Genomic DNA, 24070 nt, shown 5'->3' with positions numbered 1-24070 from the left:
GAACTTCAGCAGGTCGACCATGTCTAAATTCAAAGATTTGCTGCCATCTCCATGGCTGATAAGCCATTTGATACATTACATATTTATTACATTCAAAAAGCTAATTAAAGCCAACATTAAAGTTTTCATCTCTTTTGAAATCCATTAATTCTTTGTTTCATTTAAACAATAAACGTTAACTCTTGTGAAGAAACTGTTCAGACGTCCTTACCTTGAACACCAGAGCCCTCTGTGTAGTGAAGCAGTGCTGCAGGAAGAGGGCGCTCTGGTTGCCCGCCATGCTGTGGAGAAGCACTCTGAGAACCCCGCCTAAAACGCTCTCCTTCAGCTCTGACGCCACCACAGTCTGAAAGTAAAAACACATGTTAAAGCAGAGGAATGCGACACAAACAGCTGGTAAAGGATGAAGATGTTTGTTTTTTTCTTCCTTTTCCCGTGTTTTACCTTCACTACAATCTCCAGAGTGTCCAGGACAACGAGAGAGGCCTCAGTGGCAAGATTTCCATCCACCACTGACTCCTGCTCCACCTCAGCTTTAGTCCTGTGACACATGTTATTATACAATCATCACACCCAAATCAAAAGACAGTTAATTTATAACAATCGCATTTTTTTTTTTACATACTATTTGGTGAGAAATGTTTAACTTGATTTAACTTATTGTAATGACACAACTACAAAATACCCAGTGTTTCCATGACCTGGCTATGAGTCTAGTTTTAATTTTTGTTTTTAAATGCACGCAAAGGTTAAGTGGAAAGGTAAAAAAGGGTAAAAAATTAATGTTTTAATCCATTGACTATATACATTCAGGCAGAAATACACATATGTATGCAACTAACAAATATTTAATTGACAAGTTACAAAACTAAACAATTAAACCACCATTAATGAAGGAAAAAAGGAGACAGAAGAAGAAAAATCTTATTACACCTGCTCCTTAGGACGACATAAATGTAAATGGCCATTAACTTGACACCAAAATCAAAATAATATTAACTTTAGATATGATAAATGTGCTGTATATACACATGCTGGTTTGTTTATGTATAATCTCTTCTGACCTTTTGTCAATTCAATTTGATCTTATATTGTATGTCTTCCACTGACACAAACAGTTCATCATTATTTTAGTCTTTGCTTTTTTTATATAACTAATGTGAGTTACATACTTATCGACTCGGTCTGTATTTTGTCTCCAGTGAGTGACGTTCTTTCTCCACCTCACGTTCTCTTGGCTGCCATAGGGACTCCTTTCTGAAAGAGTAACACACGTCACAATTTCCATGAACACAGGGAAAAATAAACAGCTCAAACAAAAGCAAATGTAGCCTAAACAAAGCCAAATCCCTCACCTTAACATATCCACAATTCATATCTTTGCACTAGGCCTATCCAGTTTCCCAGAAATTAGGTTCTGCCTCATTAGGACCAGGTTTTTTGTCTCCATATGAGGACGACTGCTCCTGACAAGGTCAGGGTTTATGCCAGAAAAGGTCCCAAAGAGGTAGGATAAACACACACATACACACAAAGATACATGACTGTGCTACATACCTCTGCAGCGGCGAACCATCTCCTGACGAGCCCCTATGGTGCCCAGTATGGCCTCCTCCAGTCGCGCCTTCATGTCCTGAGACTTTTTAAACGTGAGGCTGTTGATTCTCTCCAGAGTCTTTTTCCCCTGCGAGGATCAACATCACAGGGTCAGAGACAAATGAAACAAAACAAGTATTATTCAGTGCCGTAATGATGTACTTTTGTTTTGGTGGGTCCAAATTTAATATCTAAACAGTGGATTTTGGCTCGCAGTGAAATGACAGACAGCATAGAGCCCGTCTGTCTATCGTACCTTGTATTCAAAGCAGGAGACACAGAGATGCAGCAGATCCAACAGGCGGTTGATTTGCGACACGGACAAATCAGAGACCCAGCGCTCCAGGAGAGCTGCATCAGCATTCTTCAGCACCCACAGGAAACACACCAGCAAAGTCCGGCTGCACTCGGCGGACAGAGAGCTGGACTGACGCCCGGCCTGATGAGCACAAAAACGAACACAGGGATAGTCTTTAAGTTTAAGTTTTATCTTAAAAAAAATACGTCTTGGCTGCCACCAATGGGAAAGATGAATTATCATGATATGTCGCATACAATGCAATTGCAGGGGATGCCCATTTGTGGTTTAAAAAACAATTCACACTCTTGTCTGTAGAAATAAATAATACAAAAAAAATGATAGCAGCAGCATTCTGCACAGGACCTGAATATCTATGGAGAGTGACATTTGTTCCGTTTGTTCAGTATTTTTATGGCCCTACAGACTTAAACTTGCAGCTTTCTGCCAACTCTGGCATACCGTACATGTGTATTCTGTAATGACGTTCATTAATACGCGCTGTCCCTTTAAGAGGTATAGCGTGTAAGACATGGCAGCTGAATATTCCTCACTTTATCCATTCAAGGTTCACACACCTTAGTTGACATCAAATTAAGCACTTTCCATGACCAATTCCTTCAAATTCAAGGACAAAATGTGCTGACACGGTTTAAAATGGGAGGACAACTTTTTTTTTCACTTTTATTGATTTGCAGCACGCTCTGCATCAAGTCAGTCAAGTCAAGTATGTCATTTTCTTTGGTGAGCCAGAGATCTTGGAATTTTCATTTCCCAGGAATCACATAGTTTTCTCTCTCTCTCTCTCTCTCCCGCTTAATGTTACTCACTGTTCTGCATGGAATATACAAGCTTTCAAGGATTTCAGGGACCTGTGGGAACCTGTGGGAGCCCATGTAGCATCAGAGATCAAAGATGGTTTAAACCATTGTAAAAACATGTCTCCACAGTGATGACCCTGCTCCTGATGTAAAGATAAAACGATCATTTTGGAGTAAAGATAAAAACAACAATTCATACAATCAAATACAATTAAGTTAAAATACCGTATAGTCAATTTCTGCCAAAGAGTTTCACCTACATTTTTTACACACCGGACCTTTAAATAAGCAATAAATACATTAGATGTATGGCTGTTACAAACAAAAGAAAGGGACAGAGAACCACCTACAGGCTAAAAGGAGCAGCTGCAGTTGACAAAAAAGGGGAAAAGAATGAAAATAATCTTTGAATGTGTTTGTGTGGAGGAACAGGAAGGCGAGGGTGGTTGCCTGTCAGCAACAGCAGCTTCCCACACACAGAAACCCGTCAGGCTGTCCCCTGACCCCGACCGCGATCACTCACCACTGTGGGCAGTGAAAATGCGTTGGCTTTGGCATGCGGCAAAGGGGAGCCGGCGATCGCCATGGCAACAGACTGACTGATAGTGTTGCTGCCGTCTGGGTCAGAGTCGTCGGCGTGGGCTGAGGCATGGCGGACACGAGCAGGCGAGGTTTCTACAGAGGGATAAATGAAAAGCCTTATCAGGTGATCAGGTGCAATTACACAGGAAATAAAAAACACAAAAGAGGAGGACGACATTGTTCATGAGTGCATATGCGTTCTGCTGACCAGTGAAGTCGTGGAGCTGATGCAGTGTCTCCATGACGATGGGGAGGAGGGGCAGGTAGAGCTGAGCTATGTGGGCTCGGACCTGAGGGTCACTGTAGCGAGGGTCTGCATCGTGGCTGCAAAGGAGGGAGTGAACGGCACTAATGGCCTTTTTATGGAGGAAGAAAACCCTGGGGGGGGGAATGAAAAGAATATATTAGTGTGTACTGTACTGGAGATTTATACACACACACACACACACACACGAGTAATAACAACCCACCCTTCTCCATCAGGTTCAAGGATGAGAGAGAGCTCAGTAAGCACCAAGCCAGACAGGAAGTGCTGATGGCGGAAGGGGACAGAGAGCTCAAACATGGTGGCCACACCTTGGTCCTGCACCATACTGGAAAACGCTGAACTCTACAGAGCAGAGGGATAAAAGAACAGTAACAGCAGATTAAATTAAGGTACATTGTGTAGGAAATGCATCGTATTAGGTCATTAAATGGCCGTGGTATGTCATAAGAGACTGAGGGAAATTGAAATACTGGCTGCTATACTGATAACAATGTCACAGCCTGTTTATTCATGATTTAGGCCTTAAAGCCTCTATGTGGCGCTGTAACATGACTCTCTCGGTCATGTTTTGCTGGATTTTTGACATGTTACGTCGGCACGGTGGCCAAGTGGTAAGGCGTCGGTCTTGTAAACCGAAGATCACGGGTTCAACCCCCGTCCGTGCCTTAGGCGATGGTGGGTGTGTGGCATTGGGTGGTCACCAAGAGTAGAAAAGTGGTATTTACAATATGTTATTGTTGCCAACAAATCAATTTAAAAACAATTTGTCCTGTGATTCTTTGTACCATATACAAATAAACATATATCAATAAATAAAGACATCTGAGAACATTATCATTTCAAGGTTTGAAAAACACTGATCAACATTTCTTTACATTTTGTGGATCAAACAACTACTTAGATGAAGTCTTAATGAAAATAATCGTTGCAGCCCATGTTGCCGTGACGTTTCCTCTGGTGCATACATGTGGAAAATTGAGCTAATCGATTGAATGTTTTGGGGGAAAAAAAGGCTGTGGGACAGTTATGTGATGTGTGTATGTGTTTTTGCATGAACACAGTGTAAAACAGAGTAAAAGTGCAGCTCCTTGTTTCTGTCTTTTGGAATCTTCCAAGCAATCATGGATCACAGAACCTGCTTTAAATGCAAATGTACAAAGCTTTACATATTTTACATATAGCCATATACCATTTACATAAACCGACTATCCTTTCCAAACATAACTAAGTGAAACAGAAGGAAAAATATCTGCAGAAAAATTGAAGGTAAAATAATTCCAGTTACTTGTGAGGTGGTGGAGGAAGTAGAGGGGGAGGGGGATGCTGGAGGGCTGAGAGTTGAACACGGCAGGTTGAGAATGACGTAGTGCTCGTGGCTAGAGATGATTCGAATGAAGTCCATCCTCAGTGCGTTAAGAGAGCTGGGGTTCTGCGCCGTGTGGAGCTTGTTGGCGATCTGCTTGGCACACAATGTTCATTTTGAGAAGAGTGAAAGTTAAAAATACTAGTAGGAGCGTCAAGTGTTTAATATTAGAGGAAGATGGGCAGAGGAGAGAAAGGAACCTGTTTGTAGTAGGAACGGATGAGGTTGAAGACAAAGCCCCGGTCCATGAGAGACAGCAGGTCATTCAGGAAGAAGGCCAGACTAGTGTTTAACCTTTCCACAAGCTCCACATCCTGAGAGGGAGGAGGAGGAGGAGGAGGAGGTATTCATGTGGATATAACTCAACAAAATGGAAAAATATTCACAGATTCCAAAACTTTTTCATCTTTTACATGCTCTTATTTTGTCAGTTAAAATGTTTTCTGCTGTTATGTTTGTGTGTATTTCATAGAACTGCATGTATGTATGTCTTATTCTACAGGCAAATACACAACAAATCTCTAACAAAAACTCGACCCCTGTCAGATTTGTACCTTGTGATATCTGCTGGCGATGTCTGCACTGATGGCGCACACAAGAGCAGCGATGTCGTCCACAAATCTGTCTGGGAAGCGCTGACGTCTGGGAATGTCTAACTTGGAGGTCAGGAATAAGTGATGGGACATGCTCTTCGTCTGGAGGAGAGGGAAAAAAGAAGAAATCTAATAAAAAATGTTGCATTTCTGGCTTTCATAAGGGTACGAGGAGCATGTGTTTTGTGCTTCAAAGTGCTTCTGGTCAAAGCTCTTTTTGATTTACGGAGTGTGTTGTGAAACAATTTTTCATACTGACCATAAGTTGGAAGAAAAACCAGGCCTGCTGCAGCGCTGCTTCCCTCACTGTACTGGTGCTGACCACCCACTGTAATGCCAGCTCCTCATGGAGCAGCTGCACAGGAATCAACCAAGATACAGCTCATGTAACAATTTCAGAAACTGTGATTAAATAAGATATAAAAAATGTGTGTTTGCTGTTGCAGGGAATGAGATGTGAACTGTGACAGTGGCTAATAAAGATTATTGTACAATTTGTTGATAATTACTGATATACTGTATACACATATAATATATTATCCAGATTATCTAATGTTAGTTCATCGAGAAGCGACTGTTAAAATGTTATAAAAGTTGTTATTACTGATGAATGATAATGTCAGGAAGCTGAAACGTGTTAGTTAATCATGGTAAATGACAGTTTTTACTGTTTTAAAGTAGATGCCAGTTTTACCTTCTTGATAATCTGCCTTGTAGGAACTGACAACAAGGCCACGCTGTCCAGAAAGGCAGACATGCGATTGCAGCTGTGGTCGTTTGCCTGACATGGGGTGATGGTGAGGTGAGCAACACAGACATGAAGACAAAGTGAGGTGAAAATGGATGAATGGAAATAAACGGGTGGCCAGTGAACTCTCTGTGAACACTGCTGAGTGCGAGGCCGGTACGTAAACCCACCGAGCCCCGGGCAGAGATTGTGTCTTTGAAAGAAAACCGATGTGGCGGCGATGAGAGGATGAGAATGTGAAGGAAGCAGGAAAACGTGTCATGCTGATTAGAAAGACGGACAGGCAGAGAAGTGAGGTAGAAGTCGAAGCATGGGGATGGTTCAGGCTGGAGGTGATGAAGGTGAAGATAACGAGAAGGAGGAGGAAGGGGAGAAGAAGAAGGGATTTGGCACCTGCTTGAGCTCACAGCTGGAGTTGGGGTTCCGACGTAGCACAGATCTGGAGCCCCCAGGGGCATAAGCAGAGTTTACCCAGGAGTGGGAGCGATCAATACCCTGCCATAAGCCACCGGAGAAGAGACACACACACACACATAACACACACAAACACAGAGCAGCGAGAGGCAAGGGCACAGTGAGTAAAAGGGAGATCATTGCCACAAAGACGATTATGTGGAGGAGAAGCAAATACAAGGTTGTGTGAAAAGTGAAGCTAAATCAGGAAATAAAACAGGAAAAGGGGAGAACAGAGGAAGTACTGGACGTTCTGTATGAATCACAAGGGACAGTGGCACAAAGATTAAATGCCTCTTTGACCTAAGCAACATCGTTCTCAGTCAACCTCTCTGAATCTGCTGTGAAGAAATCGCACAGGGAGAGCCACAATATCATTACATCAAAAATAAAAGTAATAATAGCACATGTAGCGCAGTGATAATGATAAAAAACATTACACTTTTTTGCTGCTCTTTGTTATTGATGTCAAACAGAATCATACAAGCTCCAAACCACTTCACAAATAACAAGGGCTGCAAATCACAATTTATTTATTTTTTTTAATAATCGATTAATCTGTGGATTATTTTATCAATGAATCGAGTTTTTTTTTTTGATTGATCATGACAAATGTCTTGTTTTGTCCACAAAGACAAATCAATCTGTTTTAAGGATTTCTTTGTTATATGGAACAAAGAAACTAGAAATTATTCACATTTAATAAGCTGAAAAATCTGAAATCCTGTTTTAATTATTAAAACTACTCAGACCAATGAATTGACTATAAAATCAGTTGATTCAAATGAAACAAATGTACATTATTGTTTGACACCACATGAAAGTATGGAAGAAGATTCACAAATTAATTGAAAGAAGAAACACAAATTAGACTAAATTTGTTTTAATGAACATTAAGTACAGTAAGAATTGTGCAGATATGCTAAATTATATAAATATCCAAAGATAACACACCTTGCTTCCGATGATCCTTTGCACCTCTTCATCAGGAGAAACTGGAGTGCTGGCCAGGTCCGGGTTGGAGTTGCTGATGCTCTTGGAGCGGGACAACTGCAGACTGCTCGGACGAGCTGTCGCTCTCGACAACGTGGCGTACTGCATTGGCATATCGTACGTATGGGTGCCCGCTGGAAGGAAAGAAAAGAGATATTTTGATCAAATGACTGCCCGTGATACAAAGACAACCTGTTTGTTGGAAACTCCACTGACCTGTTGGGGGCATCATAGGTTCAGCAGTGGGCAGGCGGAAGCAGTAGTGGATGTAGGATGCCAGCAGGTTGTTGCGGCCGTGCTGATCCTGGTTCCCCTCCAGGTTCTTGTGCATCTGGTTGACGAGTAAAGCCATAGCTTCGAAGGCGGCGCGGCCCAAGTTTACTGCAGAGATTAGCAGGATGGGGAAATTAAAGTCGTCTCCACACTGAAACAGAACTTCTGTGGAAACAATCTTTATCTGTGTTGTTTTAAAGGTTTTCCATAAACACAGCATCATTTCAGGAAATGTCCTAATCTACTACAGAGAGACAGAATGAACCAAGAAAGGTTATCAGAAAGTAAAAAGACCGAACAATCTCCAAACAAAAGAAGAGGACGACGACAAAGATATCGACAGATGATGCAAGAGCGAGATGGGGCTATGACATCGTCGTTTTGCCAAAGTTGTATATCAGTTGTCTACCTAAATTTTTTTTTGATTTTACCACTGTGTGTGTGTTTCAGGGCTCCCAAAACACGTGCGTGAACGGTTAAGACTTTATAGACAATAGGTGATTGAGCACGGGGGAAATACAGACGCAAACAGCTCTAGAACAGAGCAACCAAGCAAAAACACATGAGATATATGTGTTTATGCCAACCATCACATCCTCTACTCCAGGTGAACTTCACTCCAGAAGCAGAACAGATGTAAAAACAGCTCTTACCGATTTGACCTGCGATGACCGGCGGGTAGACGATGAGCTGAATGAGCTTGTTGAGCAGCTGGTGCAAGAACCTGACACAGGTGTCCAGCAGGGCCCCTCTCAGGGCGGCCATGGTGTTCTTCAGCTCCGTCTCCATGTTTGACTCAGTGATGATGACGTCCTTCAGGCGGAAGGGGAAGGAGTACTCCTCCAGGACATAGACTAGGGTGAAGAACTTATCCAGGTGTGGGTCCTAGAGGGACAATCATGGTGAATTAAGACGTCACTTTATACGTAAACACAGACCCATTACACGCACATGTACAGTACTTATACAGCGCTTTGTTTGGGCAGTTGGAAAACTATAAATACTTTTCCAGTCCGACTAACCTCATTCCAGTAGTTAGTAGTAAAAAGGAAAGAAAAAGAAAACAAGAACATTGTGTACCTGAGTGTGAACAGAGGAGGCCGCTTTCACCTCGACATTGAATACTCCTTTGTGATTATCCACCCACTTCATGCCTGGGAGCTGAACCTGCCACAGAGTGACATCCAACTCGGTTAACACTCCGTCACATACATCAAAAGGAGCAGGTGATGACAGGCAAAGTCACGGTCACACAATCTCTCTCCAAACACACTTACGTCTGGGGTGAGCACGGAGTAGCTGGGCGGAGGCTTTTCCACCGAGACGGGCAGACTGAAGGAGCCGGTGCGTAGTCGGCCATGCTGCATCAGAGGGATCCACTGCAGGGGAGACAGAGAGGTGGGGGTTTGGGGGAGTATAAGATCTCGTACTGATGGCAAAACAACAGAGGGAGCGCTCAAACAAGCATGCGTATGTGTGGGAGGATGTGTTAAATGTGGGTCAGCTGAAGGAGCGTGCTTACAGTGTAGCCCACAGCTGTCTCCAGAGGAGTGTTCTGTTTGGGCTGGCAGCTGATGTGGTAGAAGGTGAACAGCAAATGGTGGTTGTCTGTCAGATTGGCAGGGACCTTCATCTTCATCTCCTCGTAGAACTCGGGAGATCTGCGGGGCAAGAGTTAAACTTCAGTGTTTAAAAGAGAAAGAAGAAGAAGAAGAAATCTTGGGAAACTATAGAAAACCACAGAGGGCACAACAGGTAGCTGAGTCATACTTGTTGTGGTAGATGACGGGGGTGTACGCGTCTTTCATGAACTCGGCACAGCTCGACTTCCCAAAGATGACCTGGTCAAAATGACAAGAGTTTAAACATGGTTGTCCCACGACCAGTGGGTGAGCGGGCGGGCACGTCACCTGAGTCTAGTCAATCATTTAAGGAACCAACATGTATGTAACTGTGCAAATAAAACACTCTGGACACAATTATTATCAGATTTAGACTTGGAAAAAGGTTTATGTAGGCACTGATGTTGCATATTCTTACACATATCTTGTAACTTGATGTTTATTTATTGTTGGAGGGATGATGATGTTTTGGACTTTCATTTAACTTTTACTTCTAATAAGACGCTCCTGTCTCTTGATATAGATGTGATAAGTATTTGTTCAGAAGCAAATTGAGTTCAATTTAGCTTCCTTAGTTTTCCTATTTGTGTGACAACTTCCTGTTACACTAATGTATTATGACATTTGTAATTGTAAAATTGTATTTTTATATTATAAGAATAACTAGAAGTAAGCAATGTTTTTATTGCCGAGGGTTATGACAAAAGTTTTATATAGGAAGCAGTAAGAAGCTGAAGTCAGTGGCTCTTATTTTGAAAGCCAGGTTGAAAGGAAGTGGTGCTATGCATGATTGGCTGGTTCAGCTGGTGCAGTCGGCTGGTTCATATACGGCATCTCTTGTGTCTTCAGGTGCACATGACGACAAGCTACAAGCTACACTGACAAGCTCTGCGTTTCATTTTTCTAAAAAGAACAACTAAAACAAAAGATAACATTTAAGGTGTTTCTTTTTATTTTATAAGAATGAATATGAAAAAAAAGTTTAGGTAAGATTATTTCATTTAAAATCCCTGAAACTGCTGTAAAAACAGATGTGCTTTTCCTGCTAAAGCATATCAAACTTACTGCCGTGTAAAGACTCTTAACATGATGTGATTCTTTAACGGAAAAAGCAAATTACAGAGGCATATTTAATCAGTTCTTTATATGAGGTAAATTTGGGTGGAGTGTCTCTTTAAGCGAAACGATTGCTGCTCAAACAAAAAAGCTGCCCCAAAAAAAGTTGTTTGGAAGACGTTCGCTCTTTTTCCGAGGAGGTGACATCATATCAATATTTCACTGCCTCCAGCTGTTCTTTTTGTGTCTCCAATTTCATTTTCCAGAGAACTGGAACTGCTGCCTGTCGCCAAAACCCGATTATCAGCGGCTGTGACTTACCGGCAGAGCCTGACTGGGGTCCTCTCCCGCCATGTACTGAACTTTCACAGCGATGTTTCTCACCGAGCCCTGGCGGCTGCTGAAGTTCAGGGACTGTGGGTAAACGTACAGCAGATTCCTGAAAGGCAAAATGATTCATGCCTCATTCATACAACTCAATTTAGACATTCAGTTCATGTCCCTTTCTTCAAGTAAAATAACTTAATGGAAGTATTTCTGAGACGCATCACAGGGCTATTTTCTCGATTAATCTAGTACTTGTTTGGTCTGTTAAATTATTCTGCTTGAATTAATTCTTTGTTACATGGAGAAAAGAACCCAGCAAAAAAAAAAATCACATTTAAGAAGCTGACCAGAAAGCTCGTTTTAATTATTAAAAAAAAAAACACCCAAAATAGTTGACGATTCATTTAGTAATCAATTAATGATCGATTAACCGTTGCACATAATCAATCACAGTCGTGTAATATTGACAATATTACACGTAATATTGAAAAGCATTATTTTTGTTTTTTTGAGGATGGAACATTTCAATTAGTTGACATTACTGAATCATGAGACCAATGAAGATACATAGTCCGAGAATTTTTGATTCACATGTCATGATATGCACTGTAGTCTGATTGGAAATTAGAGAAGAATTAAAAATAAACAAGAAAAACAAGAAAATAAGAAATTGTAAAGCTTAAGGAGCACAGTTTGATGATGTGGAGTTTGCACTACAGAATCATGTGGCCTGGCACTGAATTTTCATGATGAAAGTCAACTTCACTCCTGCCCAAGTCAAACATCAGAGGTCACTTGTGTTCATATTTAGAAACAGCTGATTTTACCCATTTGTCATGACGTTTTCTTGAAAAAGCATTAACTGTACATATTGTGATTCACATCATTATAGAGCCACAAAAAAGGTGCCGTATTTATTGTTATTTAGGTCACATGTGTTTGTGACCTACATGACAAAATTAGTATCTCAGGGGTTAAACTTCAAGGCAAGGTCACTGAGACTAAGGCCAAAGACGAGACCTGAGATCGAACCACAGCTGAGCTAATGTTTCACTACACTGTTGCATGTACCCATCACATAAAAGGCACTGTAACCACCCAGCATATTCATCCCACAGGGGCGTTTCACTGATGATGCTCACCTCTGCACAGCTGTGATAGACAAAATACACATTGTCATTTTTGAGATTCTACATCCAACAAACATTCTCTCCGGCAGACGTAACTGCTGGAAAAGCAGTGACATAACTGTGGTAGACTTGACTTCAGTCAGTTTTTTTAAGTGATATCAAGATGATCTGGGGCCTGTGCTTACTCTGTGTGGCTGCGGGTTTGAGAGCAGTCCATGCAAGTCCGCTTGCAAAGACCAACAAGGTGGCTGCACCACAGGAAGAAGTCAACGTGCTGATGTTTGGCGTCATACAGTTCAGTGAATCTCTGAATCATGTTTACGAAACAACTGAGGCAAAATTAAAGAAAATCACCCAGGCACTGAAGAGCCACGAGGGGACTCTGCAAGCACTGGGGAAGGAGACAGAACAGGCTGCCGAGGTGGAGAAGCAGATGAAAGACGTGATACAATCGCTGCAGGTAAGAAAAACAACCAAACACACCAAAAAGAAAATAAGTAAACAAGAGTCTTCCTGTATGCTGCTGCTGCTGCTGCTGCTGCTACAGGAGAGATAACCACTGAGACTTCCAGTCAAACTGCAGATCTAAAGCCACAACATGCAGGAGCAGAGGAACATACAGGCAAAATGTCAAGTATCTGTCAGATTAAATGTGATGAGCTGCAGAGGTGTGATATTTAAGAAGAACTTTGATTTGAAACAACTATTCAAACTAGAGAAAAAAAACTCTATGAGTGAAAAAAACTATGCCAACTCTACTCTAATAATTCTATCTAATAATAATCTAATAATCTATATCCCTACATAATTCCTTAATGTACTTTGTATTTGATTGTGAGCAGCATAAATGAACAAAGAAAGGCTGAGGTAACATTGTCCTGAGTGATTATTCGGTGCTAAGGCATTTCAATCTTTCCTTTGCAAAGTTGTAATGAGATTGGAGAATTTATTTTTCTAATGTGTTTAGACAAATAAAGTTTAGATGTAGAAATGTTTGTATTTTGCTTTTAAATAATTTGCATGATTATATAAATAATAATTAAGAATAAATGGTACTAAACTCACAAAAACTGTATCTTCCGGATGGAAAGATACAGTTTTTATTAACCATTTTATGTATTAAATATTTTGTTTATACATGGAACATCCAAGTGCCCTACAGTATAGATATGAAGTGCATGAAAGAGATAAGTTCAATTTCCAATTCTATTTATTTAGAGATATTTCAGTTTCCATTACAGTTTTGTTTGGGTATGAAAGAGATTTTAACACAACTGTCGTTGCCCTGTAATAATTAAAAAATGTATTAAAGTAGCAATGTTTACATTAAAATTTAACCCCATTTTATTTAATGTGACCGCACAATGCAACACTACGGTACAGCCATGGGTGATCATTCAAACTCAAACCTTAAAAAAAAACCTGGTCCACCTTTAAATTGTCCAGCCTAGAAGAGCATCAGACAATTATAAGTCATTAACAAGTTTTCCAGCAGAGGTAGCTGTGAGTGCAGCTTAGCATCCATTCATCAGAAGACAAAAGTGATGATTTCCGGTGACAATGGAGGAAACAAAGAAACTAAAACGTCCACCTGAGCAAACAATCGTGACACAAAAGAGGCCTGAGGGAGTTATTTCTGGTTCAACGCCACATATGCCAAAGAAACAAAGAAATATGACAACTCGTGAGACTATCACGGTCAAGTCTATTTAAGGATTTTACGCATATTTCAAATACAAATGTATATCAATTGGAAAATCAACATTTTTGAGCCCAGCAAATGGGAATGTTTTCCATCTGTTAAAGAGACATAATGTATTTTTCGATTAATTTTCTTAATAACAACAATAATGAGAAGAACCCACGGACGCTATGCAGCACAAAAAGAAAAACAAATGGGTAGTACAACTGTTGCAAGACAGAGCTTATCAGTTTGAAAAGATGGGTTTTGAGGAGTTTTTTGATTACTTATGTCCTTATATTCTTACATATCACGAGGTCTTGAGGCAATAAGATGAAAAACACATAATTAATGCTTTAGAAAAGTTGTAAAATGGGTCAAATCAGATGAGAAACAAGAGAAGAGAGTTAAGAAAGTGAGGAGGCAGCATGTTACTGTGGCGGCAGGCAGCTGCCAGCTGCACCAGGATCATTGGTGTGGGGGGAAGAGGATAATTTGGGCAGATGCTTCTTTTGACAGGCCCAGATGGCCAAGCAGCAAGCTCACACCATGATGACTAAAGACTCGCTGGCCAGTGTGGAGAAGGAGGCGGCGGAGCTACAGACAAAAGTGAGGAGGCTGGAGATGTTCCTCAACAACGCTGTACCAACTAGCCTCAAAGAGTTGCAGGTAACTTGGAGCTGAAAACCTACTCACGGACAACACGAGACAACTTTAAAACACTCACGTGAAGGAAATAGGTTACTGAAACTTGCCTCCTGTTTTCAGGAGCGAGCAGAGGAGCACTCCAATGCCTTGAAACATTTGCAGCATTTGACCCAGTTCCACAAAGAGAATATTGAGGCCCAGAATGAACAGCTCTGCAAGCTGCAGGAGATGGTGAAGCACTCGTTCAAAGTGTTCTTGAACTCTTGATGTTTAATTAAACTTACACTTTTATTTTTGTTCTTTCAGAGTGAAGCGATGACATAGTTTCGCGATTCGACACTGAGGTCTTTGCAGCTTGGAATGAGACGGGCCCGCCCAGCTCTCACTGCACTCCCTTCCATCCCTGCTGTGTAAAACTACACGTATGATGTATGACCATGATAGCAGCATTATGATTTAGGTGCTTGTTTTCACAGGAGTTATCTACAGCAGCCAAACCCAAACTGAAGAATGTTGTGAAAATCTTCCGAGGCCCAGCAAACTTTAAATCAAAGCTCTGATCAAACACAAAAACTATAGATTAGAAGTGATTTTCATACATATTCTTTATTCTATAAGGTCCATACTAATTACCTTTATTTGGATGTAACCATATTTTTATGGTCATTTGTTTATTTCTATGACTTTTGAGGGCCAACCTGCAGTACCTGCACAGCCCAACAGGGGACCGAGGCCCACAATTTCACTTTTCATTGACATCAGAACTGGGAACTGGGAGTGATGTCAGCCTCAAGTTCACCACGTTCCAGACAGACACAACATGTCTACGGATACAAATTTTAAAAAGTACTGTGCGTGCAACCGATTTATTGTAAAACCACGGTTAAATAAATATCTTGGAATTCTAACTCAAAGTACATGAGGTTGCTCTGAGTTCTTAGTTGAAACGCAGCATTAATAGGTAATATTCAGTTTGTGTTTTCACTTTTAGATTCCACTTTGTGGGGCTGAATTGTATGGTGTTATTTGGACACATGTTTTTCCACCATGAAACACCCCCGTAGTTGAAACTGTTCAAATGTTCTCACAGCTGCAACAAAATCTGAACATATAACTTTCATAAACATGCCAACAAACTGCTGTCAGGGAATATTCATGTAACATTTTGTCTGTTTTTTTGTTTATCTTGATGCACTTAGTAAACTTTTTTTAGAATGCTTTTCAAATAAACTTATTTAAATGTTACAAGATGTTTGAGTTATTTGTAACACGCCACTTTATTAGGTACACAGGACACCAATCTGGTCTTCTGCAGCTGCAGAGCGACATGCTGTACATTCAGACGCGGTCGTCCGACGTTGGTCAGAACGCGTGGTTATTTGAGTTATTGTTGACTGAACAGGTCATTCTCTGACATCAATGAAGTATTTTGGCCCAGAGGACCGCTGGCAGCTCACTGGATATTTACTCTTTCTCAGAGCATTTATCTGTAAACACTGGAGATGGTTTTGACTGATAAGAACAGCAGTTTCTGAAAAAATACTAAAACCAAAAGTTCAGCAGCAGGTCGTCTTGACCACTTCTACATACCTAGATAGGAGTTGACAAGCAGCTGTGGACACAGTGTAGCATGAATGCAGTGAAAGAGTTAAGTGTATGTTCCAATGCTCACCTGTAGGCGGTGTGTGGAGTGTAGACATAGCGAGCGGGGAACTCCTGCACGTCTTTGGTTGGACGAACACGCAGATCAGGGTAGGGTTTAATATGAAGCAGCTCCGGTGACAGACAGTAATGAGGTAATTCTGGAGCTGGAGAGATGTCGATCTTCAACTGGGCTGAGGAACAAAATACACACAGACCATAAAAAACCCCATCATAAAATAGAAAATAGAACACATTTTCTTGCCGACTTTCTTGATTGGAAAAAGCTGGAAACTGGCGGTGATCTCAACATACTGGCAGCCAGATTTCAGTGCTTCTTGCTTTGAAGATGGCTCACCAGTGCTGCCTCTCCCATGCTGGCAATGTCCATGTTTTTAGCACAAAATCTGCAGTATGCTTTTGTGTTGGACTTAGGGTGAGGTCCAATTTTTAAACTTCAGATGTTCGAGCTAGGGATGGCACGATACCACTTTTCCATGTCCGATACCGATATCTAGAGCTTAACCAATAATCAAAGTTTTAACTAAATTGCAATATGGCCTACTGCAATTTTCAAATTGCAATATGGCACAAAATGTGTGTGAAATAACCATTTTAGATTACATATTGTCCTGACCTAGGCACATCATATTCTACAGACCGAACAAATGTTACACAGTAATCATTTTAAATGTTATTCAAATAAAAATGAGAATAAATGTGGAAAAATGACAATTTCCTGTCATATCGCCATCGCAAATTCAGCCAAAATAATTGCAATTAGATATTAATTCATAAACCATTCAGCCTTATCAATATCAGTCCAATACAGTCTATGACGCTGTTAACAACACACTTATGAAATTTCAAGCTATTTCCTTTCATTATTATTCAACTGTGTAACAACTGTGTAATATTCTTCTTCCATATAAAAAGCCCACAGCACGACTCAGCTAAAATGCTGTTGCTGCTTTTTATTTACATGTCTACAGTCTGTGTATAGTGAAGAATGCGACATACAGGATACTGGAAATTCAGACTCTAAAATTCTACTATAAGCCAAGACTGTTTCAAGACTAACACACAAAACTCCACTTTTCAAGGAAACACTATTTCAAGACTTTTAAGACATAAACCCCCTGCACAAAGCTTTTAATAGCTAGACATATGCAAGTCTTGCTCACCTGTTACAGGTCTGAGTCTTCGCAGAACAGATGACGGTCGTCGCATGTCGGCCAGAAACTTGTAGAGGTCCTCGTCACTCAGTCTGTCCCCCTCCTTCATGCACATGTGCAGGACAGCAGAGTTTAAATGAGAATAAATGTCTCATAAAATAACTGTAGTGATAACGGTCTCTACTAAAACTGTGTTTGGGGAGGTTGGTTCCTCCAGTGGACACGCCCCAGTGTTTTAAACACTCAACTTTTTTTAATCATTTAAACTTGGAGGTGGTTAGTGACACATTTTTCTGTGAAGAGATATTTGTCACCACTGTACATGCAATTCAAAAGCTTCCATGTTAGTCCTACCAGCTTTTTATTTGTGTTAAACCTTAAATAATCATTAAATGCCAATCTGTCTCCTCAGATCCTGGTGAACTTCTACCGCTGCACCATTGAGAGCATACTAACTAACTGTGTAACAGTATGGTATGGTATGTGCTTCCCCTCTGACCGGAAAGCACTGCAGAGGGTGGTAAAAACCACCCAACGCATCACCGGTTTCTCACTCCCCTCCATTGAGGCTGTCCATGAGAAGTGATGTCTGCGCAAGGCACGCAGCGTCGTGAAGGACTGTTCCCATCTCAAACACGGACTCTTTTCCCTCCGGGAGGCGCTATAGCTCTCTCAGTGCTCATACCAGCAGGTTCAGGGGAAGCTTTTTCCCTGGGGCCGTCACCCTACTGAACGCAACATGGTGAACTCTGCACCCCCCTAACCACCTCAACAAACAAATAAATTGTCAACCATTTTAATAATCAATTTAATGGTTTGAATGTTTTTTTCTCTGATTTTTCCAATTCTTTGTGTATATTTTCAGTTTTTTTGTTCCATATAACAAAGAAGCCATTTTGGTCTGTCAACAAAAACAAGATATTTGAAAATATCATTATTTTGGTGTTTAGGAAACACCGGTCAACATTTTCTAACATTTTATGGACCAAACGACCAAGAAAATAATTGACTGATCAATTATGGAAATAATTGATCAAGTCCTACTAAACCGGTGCCTTATTTTGCTTCAAATGTGGCACTGGTGTGATGTTTGGCAGGTAGTCGGGCCACTTTACATACCACATGAATGTCGGGACAACTGTAACAATAAGTAAAAAACATGACAACATGAGTCATGCAGCTATGACAGAGGAGTCTGACCTGTTTGAAGAAGTTGGTGACGGTAAGCGTCGCTGGTCGGAACGTGGCAAAGTTACACATGTCGTCACCGATGCTCATTCGCTCAAAGCCTTTCTTCTTTCTCTCGTTCCACGTGCCATGACTTTTACGCTCTGGTAGGAAGACACAAATGGTATAGTGTTAGAGAGGATGAGCAGGAATTCTAAATAACACAAGCACAGAATAATGCACATTTAATACTCGCTGCTAAAGGAGTTATTTAGAAATAAAAACAATATATATGTTAAAAAGGCAAAAAAGAGATTCTTAATTTTGATCAATATGGGTTTTTCTATGACCTATACTAATGCTCTTGGCCTATATATTCAGCCGATTTTTTCCTTTTAATTCTCCATCTGATAAAATACAACTGTTTAATGATAACAAATGATAAAACATTTACGTTTTACAACATTCTATGTCAGTTTTAGAGACTTAACATTTTTCACATTTTTGAGAACTATTTGTAATAAACAGCCAATTATTAATGGCTTATTTAGTTAATCATTTTGGTAATCGATTATTCAGTTTTAAAGGTTTTTTGTAATAATTAAAACAAGCTCTCTGATTTTCAGCTTCTTAAATGTAAATATTTTCTGTTTTTCTTTGCTCCGTTTAAAAAGAAATAATTAAAACGGAATCTTTTTGGTTTGTGCACAAAACAAGATCAACATTTTCAAGGTTTGGGAGATATTTTTCAACATTTTCACACATTTTAGCTAATTTGCATTAATAGTCCTATAATCAGGTTCAGGTGAATATAACTTGTAAAAATGAACTATGATCTCCATTATAAATATCCAACAATATACCAATCCATAGTATAAATACTAAGAGGTTAAGATCTCCAAATAAATCAGATAAGAATATCAGGTCATGTATCATCATCAGAATTTGCTTTCTCTCTAAAAATCAATATGGTCTCTGCCCCCTCGTCATCTCCCATGGATCCAGTATTGGTCAGACTGTAAGTGTAACTGTATGTGGATGTGCGTGGTCAGTGGTACCAGAATCAGAGTCGGGGTCTGAGCGGTCCAGACCCCCGACGCTGCTGACAATGTTGATGAGGTGAATGGCGGTCCAAGCGAACGGCATTCGGAAGCGGCCGAGCCGACAGCAGGACTGCTCCGCCTGCTGCCGCAGCTTATCCAGCTTCTCCTTGTGCTGGAGTGGGACAAGAGCAAATGATGAAATGATGAAAAAGAAAAAAACAAACAAAGACACAAGACCAAAAATATCAGCAGTAGCCAAAAGCTGGGGGTGAAAAGGTGACGGTAAATATTGCAGCTTTCCCAGACAGAATTGAGAAATGCCGGTGAGCAGACAGTTGAGGGGTCTCACGTGCCCGAGCACTGCGACGAGGTTCAGGTCCACGTTCAAACCGCGTTATCAACAGTCAGCCAAAGTACAGTTCAGCAGGTCCAGGAGAAGCGTTCATACCTGGCATCAAATTCAGTGCTGGATGCATGTCCTGTGTGGCTGCTGCCACGATTAATTGTTTACTAAATTAATCATCAACTATTTTGATAATCAATTTAAGTTCCTTTGAGTAATTCATTAAAACAAGCGCTCTAGTTTTTCTAGCTTATTAAATATAAATCTGTTCTGATTTCTTTCTTGGCTCCATATAACAAAGACATCATTAAAATTCATCATTTTTGAGGTTTGGGAAACCATTTTTCTTGAAATTATTTCAACCAACTGAAGAAATAATTGACAGATTAATTGATCATGGAAAATAAACATTAGTTGCAGCTCTAATCTCCTGTGACCTTTACTCAAACATACATTGACGTCATGTTACTGTATGTTTACAAGACCCGCTGTACAAATGTGTTCTGTATGTGTGCATTAGTGACAGAGACGCAGAGATAAGAGGCGTGAGAAGCCTGAGTGAATCAAAGCTCTATTTGTGCTGTTGGAGCATGAAATAAGATTTTAACTGATGGGGGAAAAAAAATATTGTTTGGTTACATTAAAAATGTTGATCGGTGTTTGTCAAACCCGGAAATGATGATGTTCTCAAATGTCTTGTTTTTGTCCACAAACCAAAATGATTCAGTTTTTAATTATCTTTTTTTTTAAATATTCACATTTAAGAAGCTGAAACAATCAGAAATCTTGTTTTAATCATTTTAATCGATTAATCAAGTAATTGTTTCAGCTCTAGTACAAACAACAACGAAAATGAAAAACTAACCCCAAAAAAACAACAAAATTAAAGCTGAAATAATTACTTGATTACTAAATAAATTGTCAACTATTTTGAAAATAGATTTGAAGCTTTTTTCATGATAAAAACAAGATTGTTTTAGCTTTTTTAGCAAAGAAATCATTAAAACTGAATCATTTTGGTTCGTAGACAAAACAAGACGTTTAAGAACATTATCATTTCCAAGTATATATATAAATATATATATCGTCTTGGATGCATAAGAATATTTTTCAATATTTTCATGTGAAAAATTGGATAATCAATGACAGTTAAATTAAATAGAGCAAGCTATCCATTTTGAACCAGGCAGCTTACTAATCCATACACTCTCAAAAAATGTAAACAAATAATGACATGGCCGGCCTTTCTAATGTACAGTCGCTCTCTCAATAGCACAATTAATCAAATGAGAACCGCACGCAGATGGATTCATAATTATGTTCATGTGACAGTTTTTACTCGATGGTCGCGATATATCAAGCATGTTTGAGGTTTGAAATCCTACATTGTGTTGCTTTAACTCTATAAACCTAAATCTCCATTACCTTGGTTGAATCCGATTCTTTCATGACCATGTAGGGTTCACAGCACTCTCCGATGTCTCCTTGCTGGAGGACTTTCTCGAGCTGAAATCATAATTAACACTTTAATTCATTCTCCTCATATTAATTAGTGCACACGTTTACAGAGCGTGTATATTAAATGTAAGTGAAAGTACCACGTTCGGATGCAGGGAATTATAGGGAAAGTGAGTGTGCTATCATCAACACGGTCTGATTATTGTGTGTGTGTGTGTGTGTGTAACACAGCAGTTTCTCTGTACCTTAATGACTAAGAAGATGTCAGCGGAAGGATAAGTGATGGAGAAAATGGCCGACCGGGCCAGCGTGGATATGGCTACGTGAGGTGTGTGGGGTTTGAGCAGCCCTTTCATCTGATCCGAGTTCAGGTCGAAGTAGAAATTCTCCGAGATCTGTCGGAGGGAAGATTGAGATAAGCGGGAAGCAAGAGAGAAGAGGAGGGGGAAGGAGAGATGATAATGGAAATGCACGTTAAGGGATTCTTAATTCAGTTATGACTCAGTGATTTAAACCGCAAGAACCACTTAGACCTTTTTTGAGACGGGGAAAACTCAATTAGCCAAGCATGAGCTAAGCATTACGGGAGTGGTTTTTACCAAGTGAAAGCCATTGGAGTACTCGCTGTACCAAATAAAGAAGTAATCTCATTTATTGTGATTATAAAAAAATATATATACCTTTTTCTTTTCCTTGACATCATAGAGGGCAAGTGTTCCAAATATTGGCTCAATTTCTATTTCAAACCTGGAACAAACAAAAAAAAGCCATATATTATGGTTGTTTATGATTAATGAACCGGAGTATGAGGGTGAATTATTTTTCGTGAATGTCACTCACTTCAGAGAAAGACACTTGACCATGATTCTCTGGCCACAGTGTTCTTTGGGCACTTCAGGAACAGAGCATCTCTCCACTGCTTCATCCTGCAACACAGACCATAAACACACACACACACACACACACACACACACACACACGAGTAACATTTACACAGGCGCCATGGCAACGTGGAAGCAGAGGAAGAGACGGTGTGTGTACAAAGAAATAAAGAAGGATCGAGCAATTGAGAGAAAGGAAGGGAAAGGAGCAAACAGTTCCCTTATAGACGGAGCTACAATAGAGTTTCCACAACGTTAAAGAGCATTCATTTCATGGGAAATTCAATACTGTAACTCAGAGAGGAAGCAAATGGAAAGTGAATCTACTAATATTACTAGCAATGATTTCTGCTGCAAAGATACACTACTGACATTTAACGTCTCACTAAAATAGTGAGGCCTCAGCACATTATATGATTGCATCGCTCTAAAGAAACGAAAGAAAACGGGTAAGGATATTGTCTATTTTATTCAATTGTAATCATTTATAATGACCTGAACAAAAATGCTAACGAGTACTTCGATAAAGCTTATTAAAATTCAAGTTATTTAACATATTTAACATAAATAATCACTATGATAAGGTCACATGTCAGAATGAGACAATATTATCGCGTTTTTCCATTAACAGGGATAAAATAAAATGGGAAAACATCGTGCCACAAGGGGGCGTCTATGTGTATTCAGTCTTTATGGGATTTAAGATTGATCTTTTTCACGTTTAAATGTAGCCTCAAGAATATTCATCCTCAAGAAAAGCTTTTTCATAATCGTTCAAAATCTTTGGAAAACCTTTGTTTGTAATGTTAATAATGTGTTTTTCTAAGATTACAACATTTTGGTGACATCAGTAATGTTTGTGGTAACTTCAGTTCATCTGTTTTCTTTGTGTAAGTCTGTATTTGTATTAAATATTCTGAAAAATGTAAGGATATGAACCAAATGAATGAAAAAAATATCTAAATAAAAGATCAACTCACACCATGCCAAAAACAACCTCAAAATAAATGTGGGCGGAGCTTTTTTTCTGTCTACTACAGCTTTACCACGGTCCCGTTCAACAACAGAGAGCGGCAAACCTCGTCGGGGGGAGGGTACAGGCCCAGCAGGTCGCCGTGGCGCCCCTGCAAGCGAGCCTCGGTATTGCGGCAGTCCATGTCCTCGGCGGCTGCGCGTTCCAGCACAGACGGCAGGAGGGTGTCTGGGGAAGAGTTCTTCAGGTCAAAGATGCTGGAAGCCCAGCTGCCCCGGGGGGTCTCGTCGAGGCTGACTGACCGACGCTTTGCGTCATCCTAAAACACATCGGAGTGAGTCAGAGGGGGTGAGATCATTATTAATTTTCCTTCACAGAAAGATATAGAGAGCAATAGGTGGCAGATCCAATTACCCTGTAGCTTAATAGGATTCATATAGAGAGAGTACAACGGATAATGGACCAGGTATATGCATCGATCCGTTATGACCAACACAAAGAACACAAAATATCCATAATACAATACACAAGTCACAGTGCCCTTTGCATCATAACATGATTAATGCTTAAGTATGTACTTTAGGCAAGGGCGCCTTGTTTTGCAAAATTTTCCCAACCTTTAAGTAAAGATTTATGTGCATATGTTTTAAATAACATGCCAAAAAAGTAAGTTTTAGTTAATTTACCAAGCATCTCTAGGAAATGATTTGTTTGCCAATTCAAAATGAAACTCAGAGTCGCAGATATGGCTGTAAATTATGCACAAATATGGACATCTTTAGCATTTTTGTAGAATTAAAACAAGTTTCATTATTATCTGTAGCCATTGTTCGGTTTCTTTACTCCACATTACAAAGAAATCCTTAAAACCAAATAATTTTGTTTTGTGGACATAACAAGACATTGCTCAATATTTTTCAACATCTTCTAATATTTC

At 40.0% G+C, this 24070-nt stretch overlaps 2 protein-coding genes and 1 non-coding gene across 3 annotated transcripts in view; 2 read left to right on the top strand and 1 right to left on the bottom strand.

Annotated features, from left to right (window-relative positions):
- The window catches only part of LOC122785250 (dedicator of cytokinesis protein 7-like), a 32229-nt gene that overhangs the window by 7796 nt on the left and 363 nt on the right, over positions 1-24070 (bottom strand). The window contains exons 2-32 of the mRNA XM_044050974.1: positions 23240-23452; positions 22120-22205; positions 21960-22026; positions 21525-21674; positions 21247-21327; positions 19494-19650; positions 18469-18599; positions 17278-17371; positions 16125-16287; positions 10988-11105; positions 9759-9829; positions 9511-9649; positions 9266-9367; positions 9069-9155; positions 8642-8873; positions 7932-8096; positions 7677-7849; positions 6663-6764; positions 6216-6302; positions 5781-5876; positions 5483-5623; positions 5129-5242; positions 4851-5021; positions 3768-3907; positions 3506-3675; positions 3239-3390; positions 1853-2035; positions 1558-1684; positions 1173-1257; positions 445-541; positions 212-346 (exon numbers count right to left, since the gene is read on the bottom strand). Of these exons, the coding sequence (XP_043906909.1) occupies positions 212-346; positions 445-541; positions 1173-1257; positions 1558-1684; positions 1853-2035; positions 3239-3390; positions 3506-3675; positions 3768-3907; positions 4851-5021; positions 5129-5242; positions 5483-5623; positions 5781-5876; positions 6216-6302; positions 6663-6764; positions 7677-7849; positions 7932-8096; positions 8642-8873; positions 9069-9155; positions 9266-9367; positions 9511-9649; positions 9759-9829; positions 10988-11105; positions 16125-16287; positions 17278-17371; positions 18469-18599; positions 19494-19650; positions 21247-21327; positions 21525-21674; positions 21960-22026; positions 22120-22205; positions 23240-23452 (4029 nt within the window). The remainder of the gene's footprint in view (positions 1-211; positions 347-444; positions 542-1172; positions 1258-1557; positions 1685-1852; positions 2036-3238; positions 3391-3505; positions 3676-3767; positions 3908-4850; positions 5022-5128; positions 5243-5482; positions 5624-5780; positions 5877-6215; positions 6303-6662; positions 6765-7676; positions 7850-7931; positions 8097-8641; positions 8874-9068; positions 9156-9265; positions 9368-9510; positions 9650-9758; positions 9830-10987; positions 11106-16124; positions 16288-17277; positions 17372-18468; positions 18600-19493; positions 19651-21246; positions 21328-21524; positions 21675-21959; positions 22027-22119; positions 22206-23239; positions 23453-24070) is intronic.
- trnat-ugu lies at positions 4160-4231 on the top strand. The gene has a single exon. It is a non-coding gene; the product is annotated as a tRNA-Thr (tRNA).
- Positions 12258-15069, top strand: angptl8 (angiopoietin like 8). Its single transcript, XM_044051674.1, has 4 exons — positions 12258-12583; positions 14324-14473; positions 14573-14683; positions 14759-15069. The coding sequence occupies exons 1-4, from the start codon at positions 12287-12289 to the stop codon at positions 14774-14776; spliced, it is 576 nt and encodes a 191-aa protein (XP_043907609.1). The 5' UTR covers positions 12258-12286; the 3' UTR covers positions 14777-15069.

This window comes from Solea senegalensis, linkage group LG19, assembly GCF_019176455.1.
Source record: "Solea senegalensis isolate Sse05_10M linkage group LG19, IFAPA_SoseM_1, whole genome shotgun sequence".
Lineage (NCBI taxonomy): Eukaryota > Metazoa > Chordata > Actinopteri > Pleuronectiformes > Soleidae > Solea > Solea senegalensis.
This window is presented reverse-complemented; position numbering and strand designations above follow the sequence as displayed.

Bases quoted from the DNA above. Each gene is read 5' to 3' on its own strand.
- angptl8 (XM_044051674.1), top strand. From the start codon at position 12,287: ATGATCTGGGGCCTGTGCTTACTCTGTGTGGCTGCGGGTTTGAGAGCA. The intron at 12,584-14,323 runs GTAAGAAAAACA...TTCTTTTGACAG, and splicing joins ACGTGATACAATCGCTGCAG to GCCCAGATGGCCAAGCAGCA. The intron at 14,474-14,572 runs GTAACTTGGAGC...TCCTGTTTTCAG, and splicing joins CTAGCCTCAAAGAGTTGCAG to GAGCGAGCAGAGGAGCACTC.